We start from the raw sequence: 21,543 nt of genomic DNA, 5'->3' as shown, positions 1-21,543 counted from the left end.
TCAGAGATGTTCTATGAAGCCATTCTTTGGCTGAAATAAGTTTGGAACATAAGAGGCATCTGACTGAAGAGTGAATAACGCGGCTGTTTGAAACAATTCTGTGAACATTTTATTACATACTTGGGGGGGAAATAAGGCTGCTAAACTGAATACAAGTTGAGCTACAAACAATAAAACGACAACCCTTACAGGGGAAAAGCCCACAGCGAGACAGAGGTTCATGTAGTATCACTTGAATAATATTGTCTTGATGGCTGAATTTCATTCAGCGAGTTGTTGTGTAGGCAGAATGTGCATTTTAGAAATTTTGTTAAATTTGAGAGAAAATCTCTATATATATCTATATATTCCATATATCTTAAGAATAAAAAGGATTTTAGCATTGAAAAATCACTCGTATTAACATATTTTAAAACATCCAACTGTAAAGGTTTGGGGATAAGAGCCAGAAGTGGAGCATTTCAGGTCCAGTTTAGCGCTCTATTATAACTGATGTCTGTTTCTTCACCACAATGTTTATCCACATAAACATCATCATACATTCAAACATCATATGAAGCATTTTGCCAAAATATATTGTTAATTAGTTTTAAGGTCTCAGCCGTATAAGCAAAATAAAGCTGTCAGCAAACAGCGGTTTCAAACAAACATGACACAGAACATCTGCATCTGTTCGCATAGAGAGGAAGTGCACAAATTCTCACACCTGCGTGGCTGGATTACAAATGCGCAGAAATGCAAATACAACTCAATGATTGAGTTCTCTTCCCTTAATAAACCACTGATTCAGCATAAGTATAACCATTGATTGGTGATTTAATTCCCCATTCAAATTATCATCCTGGGTCCCTATACAAGGTTGACATGAGCCTTGAGCTTTGGTGGGACTAAATTATACTCTCGTGCTCTCAAACACACGCTCACACACACACACTCACACACAGACTCCCAGTTCCCCCATCTTTCTCCCCTGTATACTTCTCTCTCAGTGCAGCCCAGGTGCTGATACAAGCAAAAATCCTCCATGCCCCATCGCTCCGAGAACACATACGCACTTACACACACACACACACACACACGCGCACACACACACACACACACACACACAAAGTAAGCACACACAAATACACGCACACACACAAACACACACCTCCATTCGCTCTATAGCTCTTCAGAAAAGCCGAGGGGAGGCAGCATTCGTCTCTCTGCTATTTGCTGTGTTAGCATGGAGGCGATATGAAACACGGGAACGCTGTCGTTTTTTCTGTTGAGCGACGACGCTTCTGCTGCGTGCGTGTGTGTCTGTGTGTGTGTGTGTGCGCGTGCGTGCGTGCGTGCGTGTGTCTGTGTGGTAGTGAGAAAATAAGAGATTATCACTGTGATGCATTGTTGGCTGAAGTCTTGAGTCACCCAAGGTTGTGGCCCTTCTCCCTCAATGAGGATGTAGTGGCCAATAACGGCGCGTTGTCACCACGAAGACAGAGAGAGTTGAGGGAGACGGCGGAGGAGAGACAAGTAGAGGAAGAGCGAAAAGTAGTAAACAAGCGAAAGGAGGCGAAAGAGGAAGAGGAGGAGTGGATTGAGTCTGCTATTGTCTCTGCTTCATCAATATCCTCTTATATAAATGTCAGCTGTACCCTTTCCCTCATCACTGTTTCACCACCCCACTGGCTTTATCCTCTGGTACAAGGGGAGAGACATCACTCTCTCATCTCTCTTTATCGCTTTTCTCCCTCCCCGCTCCCTAAATCGCTTCACGACCCCCCCCTTCTCTCCGCTGAGTTCTTTTCCCTCCTTTCTCTCCCCCTCTCCATGTGCTTTCTCTCTTTATCATTCTTTATTTCTCCTTCCCTCCTTCCTTCCCTCCCTCCCTCCGGTCTCCTTGCCTCTCGTGGCGATGCGTCACCAGCCTGCCCCCATGAAACAAGTCAATTTTCTGCCAGCTCGGCGGATGAATAAATCTCCCTGGCTCTGCTCAGAGCGATGGGGATATTTATCTAAGTGGAGTGTGTCCTCCTCGGCTCAACGCCACTGACTTCTCGTTGAAGCCCCCACGCACACTTCCCCTCTCCCCACTTTTACACAGGAGGCGGAGAAGGAAATGGAGAAAGCGAAAGGGGGAATATGAGAAGTAAAAGAGAGCACAAAAGAAGGGTGAGAAGGAGGTAAACGTAGGTGAAGGGAGGGCAGAAGCAAAGAGATCGTGGTGAGGAGAGAGAGGGGGGGGGGTTAGGAGTCCAAAAATATGACAGCGGTGGACGGAAGGGGAAATAAAGAAGCTGCCTGGAACAAAGCCTATAAAGCAGCAGCGCAGCGGAGAAGTGAGACAGGGGCATTAGTCGAGGCTGCTCGGGTTTAAACGGCAGGAACAGGCACAGATCTGGATGAATGGCGGCCCGCTTCCTCCAGGCCACACTTATCTGTTGGGGAGAAAGAGAGAGAGAGGGAGAGGGGGGGAGAGAGAGAGAGAGAGAGAGAAGCCAGTTGGCTCGCCTGCGAAAAATGCCGCACGCCGAGACGAGGACGAGGACACAAAAAGCAGGGAAAAGAGAGCAAGGAAAGGATGTGAGGTTCATAATCATGATTGATAGATGATGACGAATGTTTCATAATAACGATTTTATAAAAAAGGAGTGAGGTTCGCGTGTCAGGCAGCGGCAGTAGAAGGCAGATGCTGGTGCTGCACTGATTAGCAGTATAATCATGTGAATTCATCTGGGATCCACTCATTCCTCTTAAATGTTTTATGCAGTGTTGTTGTTTTTTGCAGTGTAACAAGTCAGAAGATTTAAAAAGCATTGAGCAGCAGCGGGTGTGTGAGCAGGAGGGGGGGGGTCATGCTTGCTACTTGCCACAGCATTAAAGCAAAGTAAATAGCTGTTGTGTCTCATTACCATTCATTTTTAAAGAGGACTGTTAGTATAATGAATGCTTGCGCTATCTTCTAGGGTCCTCCTTTTTCAATATTAAAAAGAGTAATACTATCTTTCACGCTAGATAAGGTGCAAGCAAATACAGTATTTCCTTTGCAATTAAAATGGTCCGTTTTGCTTATGCGCAGAAGGCGTTTTGGACTTAATTACCCACAATAGTGTGATATATATCGGATATGTGGTTCTTTGCTGGGAGAGCTTGATACAAAACAAGACGCTTTTAATAAAGACACAAAGACAAGCCCAGGCCCTGTGGAGCATATGATGTGAGAGTGTGTGGGGGTGCGCAGTCTTTAATTTGTTTGCACACAGAGATAAACACGCGCAACTTCTGTCCCACACTCGAAAAGCCACAAAGAGAGAATTTTGATTTTGAAACGAGCTCTCGGTCTTCTACGTCTTTATTATGGCTATATTTTTGTATCTCTAAAACGAACCACTTTGAATTCTTGTTTAACCAATCAACAAGGACATGTTTTCCAATTATGTCAGGGTGAAAGGTCGAACCCCTCTTGCCTGCAGGTTTTCTGTAGTTTATGTTCTTACCAATGGTTATTACCATCAACACTTTTATGGCGGATGCCATCAAACCCTTTTCAAATTGGTTGTAAAATGAAGTGCTGATTCGGTTTAATCTTTCATGGCAATGTCTGAATTAAGCTGTCATTTCACACAAATCAGATTTGAATTTTCAAATTAGATCAAATATTAGTATATTTGACTTTAATTAGGTAATGGCTTAGTTCACAAAAAATTGTTTGAAGACAAATTTTTGATTCCGGTCGCGGAATCTCACCATGCGGAAGGTTTTATTCATTCCGATTTTGAAATTAAATGTCAGTAATAAAAAGGTGTAGAATTTGGATGGTTGTGCTTAAAGCATTTTTCAGATTACATGAAACAATTCCTCAGTTGTAGTAGTAGTTCATAATCTCGACCTGCAAAGACCTTGCGAAGAACTCTTTTCCACCAAATAAATTTCTCTAATTTGTCTCTAAAAGCTGCTGTGACTTCATCTGGCAGATTTTTCAAAATAAAAAAACGATCTATCTCTGCGTATAGATACCATGATTGAGAAAATAAAAATTTTGTAATTTGGGTAACCCAGCCCATTATTTGCTCACACAATGAAGTGAAATGGAAGGATTTACTGTCACGCGGACACACGCAGGCAGCACGTATGCTTCTGGCACATTTTAAATGGAACATGTTTAAGAAGGCGCTATATGTTGCCTCCTGTGATATTCATGCTGTCAGCGCATTGTCATGATGAATGCAGACACTTTTCATTAGAGACAGATTGAAGCTATTCTGACACAATTACGGCAAAAACAATAACAGCGCCGTGTGAGCCACTCAATGATTGATAATAATATGGGGGGGGGATTCGGTGGCGTTTGGGCTTAACCAGGCTTTCCCTGAGGGGTTTTCCCTTGGCATTAGTCAGACAAATCCCTTTGTCAACCGCACCCCTTGTCATTTTTATTCATAAGCTTTTGGCCCAAAGAAAGACATCAAACCAAGAATACAACGAGAGGTCAACTTCGTCTTTGCGCAATGTTAACCTCTGCATTGATGAAGCTAATTCACATTTCCTCAGTCCAGCCTACGGGGGTTCAGGAGAGGAGGGGGAGGGGGAGCCTAGGGAGGCAGCATGGTGTGTGTGTGTGTGTGTCTGTGTGTGTGCGCTCCTGGCGCTCTGTGTGTCAGCGGCCACTTTGTAGTGAGTCTTCCTCTTGACCCGGGCCCCTCCACATGGGGTTTGTATTGATAGCGTCTGCTGAAAGGACGGGAAAGTGAATGTTGTCCGAGCTCATTGGAATGACAATGGGGGCATATGGTTGTGTGTGTGTTGGGGTATGGTCGTGGCAGCCACCATATTCCTCTGTGCAGGGTTGCCAGGTGTTTCATGAACGGACCCACTGGGAGTCGACAAATCATACACAAATGCAGCATACTGAGCCTGTGGCTCATCCGCCCGCAGGGGGGGGGGGCGGGGGTTCCTCTGGGGCCGACGGCCTCCCTGATTTCTCCTCCATGTCTCTGCTAAAACACTACTCAACAAAACACAACAACCAATTAAAACACGTGAGACGCCGTCAGAGTAGCGCCAGCGTTCATTATCTGTTCATCCCGATCGGAGCCTCCTGCTTGGAAGCGCTGTAAAAACCCCGCAGAGGAGAAGAGAATAAAGATAACCTGATGTAGTAGCGTCCCCTCCCACGCAAAGCCACTTCTTCTGTCATGAATAGTCAGCTCCACCCTAATGACTATTCAATACAGTCTGCAGGCTGCAGATGAACGGCCAATCCACAGCAGCATCTGCTGCGGGCCTGACTCGCCAGACGCCAGCCTTGTAAGAGGGCCATTGCAGGCTAATTGAAAGACAGAGCCCATCTCTCAAAGACAATGTTTGTGTGTGCGTGTGTGTGTGTGTGTGTGTGTGTGTGTGCGTGTGTGTTGGGAGGGGAGACCTGACAGGAAGAAGAGTGAGAGAAGTAAAAGAAAAGGGAGGAAAATAATCGACAAAAGATGGAGAGAATGAAGAAGGAGGTGGGTGAGGAGGAGAAAGGGAGACATTCCTCTCCTCACAGAGAGAACAGCTGACCTGTCAGCATTTGTTCCCATGCGGCCATATTGGTGAAGCCCCTACGGGCATTAAATGAACACAAACCAAACCCACTTCATGTAATTAGCGTGGCCCGGTGGTCTGATCTTATTTTAAGTACATGTTTGAATTATACAGGCTGCAATTTGGCTTCAAAAAGGCCGACTCGAGAGATACCGGTGCAGAGTCCATAAACAGTTGAAGCCTGAGCTGATGAGAGATCTTGGACGGGTGAGAAATGTGGAAAATACACAGTAAATAATAAGTAATAAAAATCGAGTTTGATCGCAAATTTGACATAGGAGTCATTAACGGAAATGGAGCATTTTACACAAAAAATGGGATTTTTGTTGGTTTTCACCTCAAGGTCTCTTCATCCTCTTTGCATTAAAAAAATAAAAAATACAAAAACAGCCTTCAAAAACTAAAAAGTCAGGATTGCTGTCATAATTCTCCCCCGTCCTCCTCTGGCAGTTTTTATTACCAAAGGCGGGGAATCATTTTTTTTCCACGCTGGCCAGCGTGTGTTTTATTGTGACGTGTGGATGAGAAAGGGAAGAACATTCAAATGAAGCGCAATCTAGTGCTGCGCTGTGACATCCATAGTGCAGAGGAGGGATTCATCATGTGAATACATATATATACGTATTTATAGAAGCGTAGAGAACATGTGGAGGTGACTCCTGGACAGACTGTGAGAGGATGAGGGGGGGGGGGGGAAACGGGGTGAAACCGCTTTGGCGAATGGTCAAACTGATATCGGCGGCCTCTCGCGTGTCGTTTACAAAGCGTGTGCTTTCTGCAGATTGGGAATCGCTTATGTTCAGGCTGCGCCAACAACAAGTGAACAGGCCCCAAACCACACCAGTACAATCAGGGGCGGGGCAGCCGGGCTGTCGCTGGCTTGCAGGAGAGTGCGAGAGGAGCAACTGCTCCACCAGGTAACACACAGCGATCACATCTCGTGGGGTTCAGCTGCAGGTTTTTATGGCTCATTAACGGGCAAAGAAACAACGTCGTCACCCCCTCAGCATTACACACCATTGGAGTCAAACTATTTATTGAGTGAATGGTTCTTTATAGTTTCCATAGTAGTGAGGGAAAATGTGTATTACTTCAGCCGGAGACCCGTGAAAAGGTTCCTTGAGGGAGAGAGCAGCTCTGCATCATATACTCCCCATGGGGTAACTTCAGCTCTTCTTGTATTTCTTGGGAGCTTAAGCAGCTGTTTGGGCTTTTCCCGGCATTGGGATTGTGTCATTAATTTATTGACTGTTGTGTTTGTTTCTTTTTATTTCTCTTTGCAGGTCGTTGGGGCATTGGAAGCATTGTGTAGTTAGTTAGCCTGTCAATTTTTAACAAATACAAAATATAGTTCAGCGAGAGACAGGACAGAGGTGAGCTTTCACCTTTAAAGGGTTATTTCACTCATATAAAGAGAAACTTATCTCAAGGAGTATGCATATAATGTTCTATTTCCTTACTCCATTTCACAGAGAAATATTGTACCTATTTTTACACTACATTTATTTGATGGTTGTAGTTGCAAAATACATTACAGAAGAAGATTTTATAAACCAAAAAATTATTAGATTAGAATTTTATTATTTTTAAACACAAAATAACCAATCAAGCAGATAAAATGAGTTGCACCTGGCGACAACACCAAAATGCTTCTTCTATTTGAATGCAGCACCAAACATTTTATACTTATTTTGCTAGACACGCTTACTTTGTTTTAGTTTAGGATCATTTTAATGCAATGGCTTTTGCATATGAGGTATTTAGTTTGGGGGGGAAATGTCTGAACGACTTCTGCTTCTCATTTAGTACCATAAAAGACATGATATTGACAAAAATACATATTGTTGTATGCATATGTTGTCTCAATATATAAGCATTAGTTCAAATTTTCAAAAACACCAGTCAAATATAGTGCACATCCTGATCTGACTTTGTTACTGAGTTAGGTTTCTACCTCTAATAAAGCGAGCTAAGCAGTGTCACATGGAGCACGATCACATATTTTTAAATCTTTTAAGACTTGGAGACAAGAGTTATAAAACCAGCATACTGACTAGATTTTGGCACATGGAATCTCTATACATTACCAGATCAAGACTTATGAGTTCAACCTTTTTGGATGAAAAATGTGTTATTTCGTCTTTAAAAAGTCATCTCTCTGAAAAGTAGTTGCTGGGAGCCATTATTTTGTCCTCACCGCAAATGTGGTGTATTCCAAACCCTGTAAATGTGGTCTTAACTCAATACAAATCTGGTTCTGAATCGGAAGTCTTGGGTGAATATTTGAGTACGTAAAACCACGATTGAATGGATAATTTGCATTAGGTCAAACTTGCAGGTTTAAGGAGACCCCTGTGAAAGTCCCAGAAAACCCTTTGCTGAGCGGCACAGTCCTGGTGTATAACATTTATAATAGTGCTGCTCGTGATCCGCTTTTCCTGCAGCCCTGGAACTGCACTGTGAGGCAGTAGAAGCCGAGCCGTCAGGGATTTGTCAGAGGCCTGTTATTACGTCTCCGGTCACATAAAATATGGCCGCCTCTCCAGAGATCCCACTGCTAGATAAATCCACTCTCCTCCAACTGGCCCTCGCGATGAAACCATCCAATTGTGCGCCTCATCCAGTGACCTCTAGTAATGACATGTGATTTATACAGTACACGTTTTAAACCGAAAGGGCACATCCGAACCAGGCTTTCCCTCTCTCCGCCTCTCTTGCGGTTTCTATATCTGGTGTCATGTGAGATAACAGACGGGCCTTCGGGAAAGGGAAGACATGACACCCATCTTTGGGGTCTCATAAAATGGCCACAATGTGTATAGTTTCCCCTGCAGCTGTCTAATCGCAGCCTAAGCCTGCAGTGAAGGCTGTGTCTCCTCCTGCATGAGGTCACTAACACATATCGCCGGGTGCCAAGCTAACAGACCGCAGTGTGGGAGGCCTAAATCAACACCTGGTTTGGAATAAAAAAGGGGTCTGTGTTCTGTAAATAACTTTAAGTGGCAGATTACAGGAGTGTTCTGAACATTTTCTACACTAATTCTACTTATGACAACTATATAGCTTTTTTGGGGGGATGGGGGGGGGTATTACAAATCCATTTATTTAAGACACCCACCACCGTTCAAAGCCAACAAACTAGAGTTGAAGCGAGTGAATAGTGAAAGAGCAGTTTTCCACACAGTCAGTGATGTGGTTTGTAGTGTCCCCTGCACAGTCTTTAAGAGATTAAGTTCTGTGTCTAAAGGAGAGCTGAGAGGCAGGCCGTGTCGTTGACCTTGGCAAGCCAGACGGAGATGATGACACACCCCGAGAAATATCTGTCTTTACAAACACCAGGCTCAGCTCAGCTGGCTGGAAACGCACACATTTGATGTTAAATGTCTCTCTCTACATTGTATGCTCCCTTAATGCCTTTAATCCCTTTAATGGGTTGGATGCTCCAAATGAATTGCAATGTATAATGTAAATATTAATTTGTTTGCTGTTGTATTTTCATGTGAATATTTTAAACATATTGATTCTTAGAGCTTAGGTTTACAGACACATTTTATTTGCCCTATTAACTGGACTTTATGCATTAATTGGTCAATTTAAAATGCATCAAAGTACATTTTAATAAGGATCTTTAAATTGAGCTGCCATATATAATAAAAAAAATATTTTTTAAACTTTTATTTTTTTCAATGGTTTTGTGAGAATAATTGGGAACCTTTGAGAAACTCCTGGCAAATGTTTGACAAACGTGTTCAAAAGCTTCTACTTTTCAAAAGACATTTAGAGGAACGGTTATAACACCAAATCTCTCTCATAAGTTCAAATGGACACATAACTTCACAAGCGAATTGGCAATCAAAGTAAAAAATCTCTTTCTGATATAATATATGAAAAATAAAAAAGAACATAACAAATAACTGAACATTTTGGCCATAAGTAAATGACCCTTTTGTATAATGTTACGGCTAAATGGATTTATCTAAGTGACACCACTGAAGACTTGGCTTAATAAATACTCACCTGTACCAAGGAAATATAATACAGTACAATAATATGAATATATAAATAACCCGCCAGGCTAAATACAAATATTATAATGCAACCGATGTATCATTATCATTATCGTTGATGTTTTATTTTTACATGAAGTTAATCATTACAGTATTGGCTTAAAGCATCATTAACACACGTTTTAAGGCGTAGCATAAATGACAAGAATGTGGATTTAATAATAACAAGACTGATAGTAGTGTTAATAAATTGATTAAAATATATTTGTATGCAGTAAATAATGGCAATTGAAGGAAAAACACTGAAACTGAAATGTCACGAGAAGAAAACAAAACACAATTATTTTTTTGTTCTGATCGCAATTTAAATTGTTTTAGCTTTGAAAATGTACATTGTCCCGCTGCGTACATTCGTTTTCTTACGCAGCCTGTCGCCAATTCCTCAGAGCGCCACTAAAATAAACTCATCATGTCAAACCTGGAAGGATGCGGGGAAACTCGCGAGCAGATGAAATATTTCTCGGTTGATATAAAAACGAGCCCTTTCGCCTGAGTTACGGCCGGGATTTGGCGACGCTGAGAGCGATGCAGGCTGCTCCTTCCCTCCTGCCCCGGAGGAGGTATCATCAGAGCTGATATACGGCCCAGCTCTACGTTACCTTTACGAAACAAAGGATCATCCACGCTTTGGGTTGGGGGGGGGGAGAGAAAAAAATCCTTCTATCTGCAACTGCTAAGATACCGCCTGAGTCGACGTTTGGCAGCAATGCGATGATACAAAATAAATCTTAGAAAACTCCTACCGAACGAAAAACTTAAGTTGTACTCATAAACTCGCTTAAAAAATGCCAAAGATTCTCCTCTCTGCGCTTTTCTTTCTCGCTCTCCCTCCACCCCCCCCCCCCCCCCCCTCTCTCTCTCTCCTCTCCTCTCATTTACCCCATAAACCTATTCTGGTACCTCACCACACGACTAAATTAGACCAAAGATGATAAGAGCACAAAGCATTATAATAATTCCGCCGGGCTCCTCCTCCTTCCTCCCATGCGCCCTAATTAATGGGACACCCCCCCAGTCGCAAAAAGCCCCGCACCGGACTGCAACATAGTCAAAGAGTGAGAGGGAAGAGGGCGAAAGTGCCACTGGAGATAATTGATTACCTACCAATCAATGATAACTTGTTAGTGATCGTCAACTCTTTGGACCTCGTCATTTGCAGGGAGGCATCTCACTCCTGCGGACTCGCTGCTCCGGAGGATCGACGCTCTGAAGACTTCGCATTTTTGGAATAAGATTTTCTTTTCTTCATTCTCTCCACAGTGTCTTTCTCGTTTTTGTTGTTGTTTTTTTACATCCCCAAAAACTGTTATGTGACTTTTCTCCCCTCAATAGTATCGCTCGTTTTTAACCGACGCATATTTCAAGTCCTTTACAAACTCTGCGCACGACCGATGATGACATCCAAAGAAGTGGCCAAATGTGATGCAGTGGAGAACAGGAGGCGAAGTCCACTGGACCACTTGCCGCCTCCCGCCAACTCTAACAAGCCTCTGACCCCCTTCAGCATCGAGGATATCCTGAACAAACCGTCCGTGAAACGAAGTTACACAATTTGCGGAACAGCTCATCTAATTTCGTCCTCGGAGAAGCACCGTCCGTCCAGCATCCCTCTGTCCAGCCGGGCTCTCCTCAACCAAACCTCCCCGCTCTGCGCGCTAGAGGAGCTGGCCAGCAAGACCTTCAAGGGGCTGGAAGTCAGCGTGTTACAGGCTGCAGAAGGTAAATCTTCGTCCAAAAAAAAAGGTTGTAATGTTGGGCGGTAGTGTGTGTGTTTTTTTCATATTCAATGGCCTCCATCGGAGATTAAACCCGCTTGGTTACACCTTATATTTTGTACCTGTGATGAAATTCGTTCACTAAAATGGCTTGTTCACATGCCAAGCATATATATTACGAAGGCATATTTTTCTATAGAAATGATCCGATCGACAAAGGCAGTGTTTCATTTTCTTGGCTGGGCGAAATAAATCGCTAGCGCTTTTTTTTTTTAATTAGAAGGGTCTCGTGCGGCTGGTGCTCAATATTTCCCAGAGGCGTCTGTGTAATATTCCTTGTAATAAGCCGAACCCATAAGAGCCGATGGTTATTACTGCTTCACATATAGGAACACGGTCATCGTTATTTTGACATATATATATATATAGCAGCGGTGCAGAGGAAGCACCGCACCTGAAGGATTGAATGATTTTCACCAGGCCCCTGTCTCTCCCTCACAGGCCGGGACGGGATGACTCTGTTCGGCCAGAGAAGCACCCCGAAGAAGCGCCGGAAGTCCCGGACGGCTTTCACCAACCACCAAATCTACGAGCTGGAGAAGCGCTTCCTGTACCAGAAGTACCTGTCCCCGGCCGACCGGGACCAGATAGCGCAGCAGCTGGGCCTGACGAACGCGCAGGTCATCACGTGGTTTCAGAACCGGAGGGCTAAACTAAAACGGGATCTGGAGGAGATGAAGGCCGACGTGGAGTCGGCCAAGGCCATCGGCCAGGTGCCCTTGGAGAAGCTCGCCAAGCTGGCGGACCTGGAGAAATGCGCGAACGGCACGCTGGGCCACCCGCGAGCCGACTCCCCCGCGCGGGGCGGCCAGCAGGAGCTCGAGCTGGTTCAGAAACTGCGGGACTCGCCGCTGTCTCCGTTCTCGGACCACACGACTAGTAAAGAGTGCTCGGAGGACGACGACGACGTGGAGATTGACGTGGATGACTGATGGCGCAGCGCGTGGCTCGGCGGTCGAGGAACGCAGGAGAGACGATGGAAATGAATATCCCGGCCGAGGACTTGTAACTTACTGCTTATATTGTATACCATATCTCAGAACATGTACCAAAATGTAATGACTTTTATATTGACACAGATAGAGCTATTCACAGTGAAGCATGAACACGCGACGAGGATTATGCAGTGGTATTTTACAATGTGTCCATTAGAAAACTGTTACTTCTTGCAACCGAAGCAATATGGTCTGTAATGACATGAGTAACTCGTTATTTTTTTACACTATAGGCCAACACACACACACACACACGCCACAAACACACACGCGCACGCACACACACACACCTGTTCTATCGCTTTTGCTAAGGCCTATATCCTCAAACACCAGAATGAAAGAGCTCCAGTTTGTCATATTTTTGCATGTAAGTGCATGATTTGATTTGTGATCATATCTATTTATTTTGACTTTTTTTATTTTTATTTAATCGTTTTTGTGTTATCTGTGAGCCAAATCGCAAATGAGTCACCTTTTTACTGCCGGCTCTTCCTCCTCTCCTCCTCCTCCTCCTCCTCTTCATCTCACTGGACACCTTGACTTTTGTTCATATATCTGCTGCAGTGCATGATGATGATGATGATGATGAAGACGATGATGTTGATGATAATACTTGGAAAGGCAAACTCGGACATTCCCTGTTATGCGTTTAATGGGAATGCTCACGCGACGGCTAGAAACAAAAAATAATATTGCGGTGATTTTGACTATATGCTACTTTTTAGATTTATTGTTTGGATACAATAGATTTACAGTTATAAATTTGTTATGTTTTGTATACCTGTAAGTGCCTTTCTAAAATCAGGACATTATTTGAAAAACCAATGCACAGACTGTAATGTATATAGGCTATACTATGGGAATAAAATGGCTTTTCTGAATATATATTTTATGTTGTAATTCTTGAATTAATATCGAGTTTTTTTTATCATGTATATAATAGCCTGATTTTTTTTTTCTTTAGCGGAGACAAAAAGAAAAAGCATTTAAGAAACACGCTCTCTCTGCCAAATCTGGGCGAGTAAGCCCATCAAAGGGACCTATTTAGAGTTATTATACTCAGCTATTTGTCCCTTTGTGTCCTTTTTTACTAAGATGCTCTAAACATTTTGTGGCCTGGAATCTCACACCTCCTTTCACGTCCTAAATGCGTATCATGGCTTCTTGACCCGCAGACGTGTTTCTCCATTCGCTGCAAAAATTTATGTGAGAAACACAAATCTGGTGCCGCGGAAAAAAAGACGAGGATGCCACAAAACCACAAAGTTTTGGGCCAGTTTCTCCGGGCCTTTATAGACCTGTTTTGTTCTTTGGGACTGGGCCGTAATTTTGAGCGTAAAGCATGAAAAGTGGGGACAAATGAGCCGCGTTCCCTGATGGGACGAGCCACAAAGGAGCAGGGCCGGTCCCCCGCAGGCAGCAATACTGAGACAAGTGTGTCCCACCGCACAAAAAGGACGCAAACGTTTGGAGGCCATATGGTTTTTGAAATTTCCTCACAATTTCAGACAATTTGATGGATTGAGTTAACCCTCCTTTTAAACAGTTTAACTGGCTGCGAACAAAGGCCATAATGCCTACATAGACTCTCCCTTCATGAGGGCATCTGCGGCTATTAATGTCTAGCCCCTTTCTTCGCCTGGCGTTTTGAACAAGTCAATGAATTACAATGAAACTGCCCCTTTTTGTGGGCCGCTTGTCTTTCTCCGCTTTTTAGCTTTGGAATAATATGTTTGACTTCTGTCCAAGAACGTTTTCTAAACAAGAAATGGATTTTGTTGGAAGTGTTTTTAATGTTAAGTAGGGAGCCATAAAGAGTTTAGACTGTGACATTTATGCCAAAGTCTGGTTAGGGAGTCTTTTGTTTGTTTTCTTCTCATCCCTTTTTTGTTCTTCTGACTCTTTATTTCTTTTGTCTTTGAGGAGTTTAATGAAGCTGAAAACATGATGTGAGAAAGAGAGGGTGTCCAAAGAGGAACTCTAAAGGCTACCTCCCGTTTAACTCGCTTTGTTCAAAGAAATGATAAGTAGGGTTGTCCTCTATAGTGACTGTTGGCTTTTATCTATTTTATTTTATTTTTTGCTTTCAAATCAGGACAATCTGAATGAGTTTGCAGACCTTCGAGCACTTATGTCTGAAGCTATTGTCAGTTCTCTAGACAAATTACTTCTATAAAATGTATAATTCAGTCACACTTTACTTTAATCCCCCTTGGCATTTTGAAGTACCTTTTTTAGTACCTTTTGTGATTGTGTATAACACATTATAATGTGTAGTTTTAAGCCGATTTAAGCGATCAATGTATTTACCAACAAATAAACTCCCATGTGGACTCAGGATGTATAAACAAATAATTATTGACAATATAGTGAACCCAATTGTAATAATGTAAATTATGTTTTCATAGAAGTTGGAGTTAAGAAATATACATTATCAATATACATTTTAAATATTTACAACTGCATAAACCATTTGCCAATTATTGCTAAATTAAAGAGGATGTTGCCTTGTATTAATGTTTAGTTCATCGAAGGTAACCCTTGATTTTAAAGGTACCACCAAAGAAAAATTCATAGTGGCTATATTTTGTAAATTGACTCGCAGATATGATAATGCTAATTTCAAACCTAATTCTAAAAACTAATCCTTTGTTTTGAGGCATGCAGTAGCACTGTGTGGTTGTTTGCGTGTGTGTGTGTGTGTGTGTATGCGTGAGCGCGTGTGTCTGTGTGTACGTGTGCTTTTGTGTGTCAGCATATTCTGAATCAAGCATATTTATGAAGGGAGAGAGTGTTAAGGCAGGCTAAGTTTATGGATTTCACTTGCTTATTTTATGAGGGCTTGTCAGGAGGCACGGTGATAAGTAATACTACAGTCTGTGGGACCACTTCGTGGTAATTAATCTGGAGGTCTTAAGTGTATTTCAGTATTTCACTTCAAGATGGAAAAAATCACTACTTCAATCGTCCGGAAAATTGAAGTTTGATGCATGAGTCCCTACTGAAACAATAGAACAGCCCTCTCTCTTTTCATCTTCCCTCCCCTTTCTCTCCCTCTCTCCCTCCCTCTCTTTACTTTATTATTATTTGCACCCTTGTGGAAAAAAAAGAGTCTCAGGTGCAAAGTATGAATTAGTATTTTAAACACTGGTCGAGTGACAGCATTAAAAATGCAGTAATGTGTTCAATATTTCTAGTTAGAATCATCAAAATTAGGAGAATGAAATTGTAACCACCCATCAAAGTATCATTATTATTGTTATTTTTATTTTTATTATTATTATTATTAATGTTGTTGTTGTTAAATATAAGTACTAAAAAGAAGATGCCCATATGTTTGCCTGGATAGCTTGTATTGGAGTTTTAATCATAGCCTTCCTGTGGAGCCAGTTAATACTTCAAACTTCAATTTTACGGGCGATTGAGCTAAGCATGTTCCTGACAGAATTGATGTATGTATTAATTTCCTTTAACTGTTGATTAATTAGGCTGCGCTGAAGGCTCAAATGGAACAGTTTGTTTGGAAATTTGCATATTAATCAAATTCTAGTTGATCATTCAAATAATCCAGGCTGTAGGTTCTTTGGGGAGCTTGAAACATACCAGTAAAATCAGTAAATATGTAAACTACTGATGCTGGTGCAGCACGTCCAAACGGTCAAATAGTAAAGAGTTCTTACCATCATCTGCACTGAATTGTTCATTTTTCAGCATCAAATTATCTGATGAATCATTACAATCACATCAAACCTGCTTATTTGTCTTATAAATAAAGAGATGAGAGTGACAGAGGAGCCAACTGGATGAGGAATTTGCCATCTTTGGACCTTGGTTAGATTGTATCTCTTAATATTGTTGATATTGATTTTCTATTGTTGATCGATGATAAACACAACGTCTTTTGGTTAAATGGTCAAACCTGCATCAACATTAAGAGCTTTGTATTTTTCAGCAATGATGAATGCACATGAACACAATTTGTTATCCATTTCATAAATAGGGTTTAAAAGTTCAGGAAAAGAAGATAGCATTTTACAAACCTGACCTCAGGTGGAAAATTCAAAGATTTTATAGTGGTAAAGCAAAATGGTGTCTATTGGTCGGATCTGGAAAATAGGTTTTTCCATTAAAATAATACAGCATGCTTGTCATAAAAAAGGTTAATTGTCCAACCGTGACTCAAAAATCTGAACAACAAAAAAAGGTGGAAAAGACAATACAGATGTTTACAAGGTTCAGACTCCAGTATGCTGCGCGGCCACTGAGGAGACAGCGAGACACCTGCTGGTGCTCACAGCACAGTGTCCACTGTGCAATTAACCATGGTGTGTGCCTGTGCGTGCGTGTAGGCCAGCGCGCATGTGTGTGTGGCTTTTTTGAAAACTGTGTCTAAATAAAATGTTTATTTATATAAACGGCCATAAATAACCTAACCTGAACATGCCCTTTTACAGGTTGAGTGTTATTTAATGGTGGAAGGAAGCATATTTCTAAGTTCTAGCCTGTGTGTAATACAAAGCCGTGGGTGTTTAGACCTTAAGACAGAATACCTGAAATGACCACAGCTTTTAAAACCCTACTTACTTGAACGAGCAGATTCAAGATTCAAGATGTATTATTACGGAGAGTATCTCCAGGGAGTAGTTAAAGGGTATATAAATAAATTTAAATTTAGTAGTTTAACTGAACTAGCTTGAAAATAAAAAACTAATGTAAAGTACTACCTCAACGTTATACTGAAGTAGGTCATAGTATTTAAAGTATTTAACATACTTTTGTGATTAAAACCACATATGATTGGCCTTTACGCTTTGATTTTAAAGTAATAAGCCAAATTTCTTGAGAAAGCACAATAAACCCCTTTGTGCTGAGGAACTGCTGCAGGGTTTTTGCGTCATGCACTATGCATTGCAATATTGCAACAGTTGGTTTACTCAGTTACCAATTTTCCCTGAAAAAATTGGTCTTACCTGCAAATCCGTGGCTCGCAGCGATGAAGGCCGCGCTGAACATGCGCAGTCCGGCGCAGCGTTGACGCGCCTCAGCACGCGCTCTGTCGCAGACACGACGTCATCAGCGTTGGCGGTATTTTGAAAAAGCAGCCTCTGTTGTTGCTGGCTTCCGTGTTGTGCAGAATAAACGAGTGAAATTCACATACTATGGTAAGATTGGACGTCCTTCTTGTAATTGTTGCAACTCAAACATGTACACAGCAAGGTAAGGTTACTGTAGGCAACTGTTGTGAATATCGGCCCAGCTAATGTGAACCAGCTGACTTTTCAATAATGCCTCACGAGCCACAACTAGCCGACAGCTAACTTAACGACTGCTCGCTCGTGCACCGGGAGAAATGTGTCTGTCCCGTTTTAAGTATCAACACTTCGTTTTTAAAAACATATTGTTGTGCGAATCGACACCGTCTTGTTTGTCCCACGTTTCCGTGCTCAGGCTGCGGGGCTGTCGGAGGCCGCTCAGAGCGAGCTGATGCGCCGGTGTGAGGAGCAGTTTGCGGAGCTGGAGACGGTAAAGCGATGCGCGTTCCAACCAGTCACTGGATGTGCAAACCATACTAACTGCAGGATGTGTCCCTTTCTCTTTCTCAGCTTCAAAATAAGATTATGCTGTGTGAACCCGATTTATGCGAGAATCCCCCGGAGCAGGTGAGATGATTGTGTTCATTGCTGTACTTTTAAGGATATATATATATGGAAAACCTTGAAGTTGATGTTGACATAAATTACTATTTTACTATACTAATAGGTTAGTGTACATCAACGGTCTATATAAAGACAAGCAGAATAACCTATTTATTTGAGTAGTCAAAAAGGAATCCCGTAAAACAAGAATGACAGAATTGGGCTAATGGAAGACCTGCTTGGACAGTATATGTTTACAAATATTTCTGTATTTCGAAGTTGCTTCTTCCCTAGAGATATGACATAATTTTAAAACAAATACCACATCTACTCACTGTGACTTGTCTGCTTCATCAAACTAGAACCATGTTGTGCTCAGCTGTTGGCACATATGTACTAGTTTACAGTTAAAAATGTCATAAAATACTTCCCCGGCTTGTCCAAAATTCAGCGTCAGAGTAATTCAGCAAGTCAAACTGAAATGATTGATGTTCATATGAAGCTTTACAATCAGTTAATCCAAAATCATAATTTAGTTTGGATTTTCTCTTTCACATTTGACAAAAATATTGTTGGCTTTTTTTGTTTTGATGTCCCTAAATGACTTAATAACTAATCATTAGCATTTGTAAATGTGATAGCATGTGTGAATATTCTTCTTCGTTAGGCAGTTAATCGACTGATGGCAACAGAAGCTGAACTGAAGCAGTGGCTGACCATGCAGCCAGAATGTAAGTCCTCTGCTCACACTGATATAAGCTGCCACGATGAGGAAATGTGTGTTTACAACTGAAATATGAGCATAAATAATCAGTACCACAGTTTTATGCCACAGTTACAGTTAACGTAATTTATTTCAAATGAAAAATAAACTATTTAAACTGGTGTGAAGTTGGTTTGACAAACGTTGTTCTTCAATGAATATTTCTTTTAAGACGGTAACTTTATTAAATTGAGATTTACACAGTTACATTTTGTCATAGCCGTATTTTTATATATATATATATATATATATATATAACAGTATTTGTTATATTTTTGGTCCATCCAGTGCTGGCATCAAATTCAGAAGTTTTACTTCAAGCTGGAAAAGAGGAGGTATGTCTGCGTGTGAAATACAATATTGAAGAATGTGTCTTGTTGAAATTTTTATTATTTAAATTCAGTTATGCAATTTATTTTTTCCACTTGGTTTTCCACAGATGCTCAAGCTGTGCTCTGAACTTGAGATGGTTGTTTCTTGCCATGAAGCCAGGAGAGACCAATTGAGAGAAACTAAAAAAGTGTGCGTAACTCTTTTAGTTAATACTGCAGACTTTAAGTCTTTCCTTAGAGCTTATACATGTTTCTCAGAAGTGAACGGAAGATACTTTAAATATGTTTTTCCCTGTCTATTGTTCTGAAAATGTGTCTAATTTAGTGAACAGAAGTGGTTGGAAGAGAAGAAACAGGTGCTGGAAGCTGCCAATGACCATGTCAAACGACTTCAAATGGAAAAACGAAAATCATCAGAGCACAGGTGAGTGTCACATTAGTCAACTTTTGCGGTTTAGCTCCACTGGATGGCAGCAAAACACATGCATTTCTTTAAAAAAGCGACAATGTACATTCACCGCAAAAGTAGTAGTCTATCTTGTAAGTGTACCAGATTTGGCACCACTTGTAAATGTTTAGCTACAGCCTGGTAGGAAGGTGGATGCCATTTAAAGGAAACGTACAAGAGATCAGAACTAGAGGATTCATACATTATATTTTGAAAACTGTACGTATGAACTAAAATAAACTGTACGTATGAACTAAAATAAAACTGTGTATGAACTAAAATAGGGACATGTGAACTCAGTATTTTTCAGGACACCAAGGCGAAAATCCATAAAATGAAGGTCTACCATGAAAGGTTGATGGAGTCTCTGGGGGAAATACTGGAGAAGCACGTCCCTCTCCCTCACAATGAATCCAGTACAAACAAGAAAAAGAAGGTGCAGCAGCCTGTTCTGTGTTTGACCATCGTTTGTGCTCTCGCAGCCTGTAAACATGCAAAACCTGCGCTCTTCCCACATCAGTGCAGATAAACAAATTATGTTTTTGTTTTCAGAACATTACCCAGGAGTTGGATGAAGACTTGATTTCACTTAATGAGATTCTTGAGGTGGGTTTTCATGCACCAAATAAACCACTTTGACGTCTAATTATGATTCCTTGTGTGTGTGTGTGTGTGTGTGTGTGTGTGTGTGTGTGTGTGTGTGTGTGTGTGTGTGTGTGTGTATATATACTGTATGTATATATATATATATATATATATATATTATATATGTGTGCATATATAAAACATGCTGCAATTTTGGTGAGCCTGTACGAATTGTAGTCTCGGTTTCCTGTTCTTAGCTGACAGCAGTGGCACCAGGTGTGGTTTTCTGCTCCTGTAGCTGATCTTCTTAAAGACTCCAAATTCGTTCGGAGTTGTCTTCTGCATTCCTTGGTTGTAACGAGTGGTTATTTGAGTTACTGTATTGCCTTTCCATCATCTTGAACCAGTCTACCTATTGTCCTCCGACCTCTCACATCAACAACATATTTTTGACCATTCAAGTGGTCTTGACCACGTCTACATGCTGAAACGCATTGAGTTGCGGCCATGTCATTGGCAATTGAATAGGTCTACCTAATAAAGTGGCCAGTGAGTGTATACATGTGTGCGTATATAAATGTATGCATATATATACTCTCAGGGCTGCATGTATTCTTTTAAGGTGGTTGTATGTGACATTGTAATTAAATTGATTGACATTTCTGTTTTTAAATGCCTCCCAGCATACTTTGCACTGAATAAATCTCCCTCTGTGCCCCCACAGGTGCTTATGAACAAGGTCCTAAATACACCACACGACCCTTATGTGACTGTGGATAGCACATTCTGGCCACCGTACGTTGAGATGCTCTTGCGCTATGGCATTGCAGTGAGGCACCAAGAAAGTAACTTCAAAATCCGTCTGGAAACCTTTTGTTAAGGCGATGGTGCGTCAGGCACAGAATTTGATCCTGTAGTGCCATCATTATGTAAGATCATGTGCAGATTAACTGCTGGGGTTAGAGATGTGAAGTGAGAATTATTAAATTTCCCTACAAGGGTTCACATGTATATTTTTTATGATCAGTTGTACATGGTAACCGTGGGTCCTTTTAAAACATCTCAGAACACCTGCATTTAACTCTTTATTTTGTGTAAACTCATGCAATATTTTACATATGACAAAGTTTGGTTTTGTTAATATTTTTGAATTGGTAATAGAATTCATTTCAAGCCCTTAGGTACCCGGATGCCCAACTGTTGTTTTTGTTGTCTGTAAACTCTGACGTTCAATAAACTCGGGAACTGCAGATGTGGAGTTTTTTCAGAACAAAGAAATATGCATCATTGTCATTTCTCATAGTTAGTGTGGGCGATCAGTGGCTATTGTTAAAGACAAAGCTATTAATGGGAACTGTTGGGTACATTTCTACTGCA

The 21,543-nt window shown here is 41.5% G+C and overlaps 3 protein-coding genes across 3 annotated transcripts in view; 2 read left to right on the top strand and 1 right to left on the bottom strand.

Moving 5' to 3' along the window:
• The window catches only part of slc2a15b (solute carrier family 2 member 15b), a 50,392-nt gene extending 32,879 nt beyond the window's left edge, over positions 1–17,513 (bottom strand). The window contains exon 1 of the mRNA XM_040187671.2: positions 17,373–17,513. The gene's annotated coding sequence lies outside the window, so the exon portion shown is untranslated. The remainder of the gene's footprint in view (positions 1–17,372) is intronic.
• On the top strand, positions 10,639–13,289 carry lbx1b (ladybird homeobox 1b). Its single transcript, XM_040187670.2, has 2 exons — positions 10,639–11,351; positions 11,849–13,289. Exons 1-2 carry the CDS (start codon positions 11,024–11,026, stop codon positions 12,337–12,339), a joined length of 819 nt encoding a protein of 272 aa, XP_040043604.1. The 5' UTR covers positions 10,639–11,023; the 3' UTR covers positions 12,340–13,289.
• On the top strand, positions 17,435–21,444 carry cenpk (centromere protein K). The gene is made up of 10 exons (XM_040187659.2): positions 17,435–17,564; positions 17,851–17,925; positions 18,006–18,062; positions 18,706–18,769; positions 19,090–19,136; positions 19,241–19,323; positions 19,459–19,557; positions 19,882–20,017; positions 20,134–20,187; positions 20,891–21,444. The coding sequence occupies exons 1-10, from the start codon at positions 17,562–17,564 to the stop codon at positions 21,044–21,046; spliced, it is 774 nt and encodes a 257-aa protein (XP_040043593.1). The 5' UTR covers positions 17,435–17,561; the 3' UTR covers positions 21,047–21,444.
• Positions 21,445–21,543: the final 99 nt, after the last annotated feature.

The sequence above is a fragment of the Gasterosteus aculeatus genome, chromosome 9, assembly GCF_964276395.1.
Source record: "Gasterosteus aculeatus chromosome 9, fGasAcu3.hap1.1, whole genome shotgun sequence".
NCBI lineage: Eukaryota > Metazoa > Chordata > Actinopteri > Perciformes > Gasterosteidae > Gasterosteus > Gasterosteus aculeatus.
The sequence above is the reverse complement of the archived record's forward strand: the minus strand, read 5'-3'. Positions and strand labels throughout refer to the sequence as shown.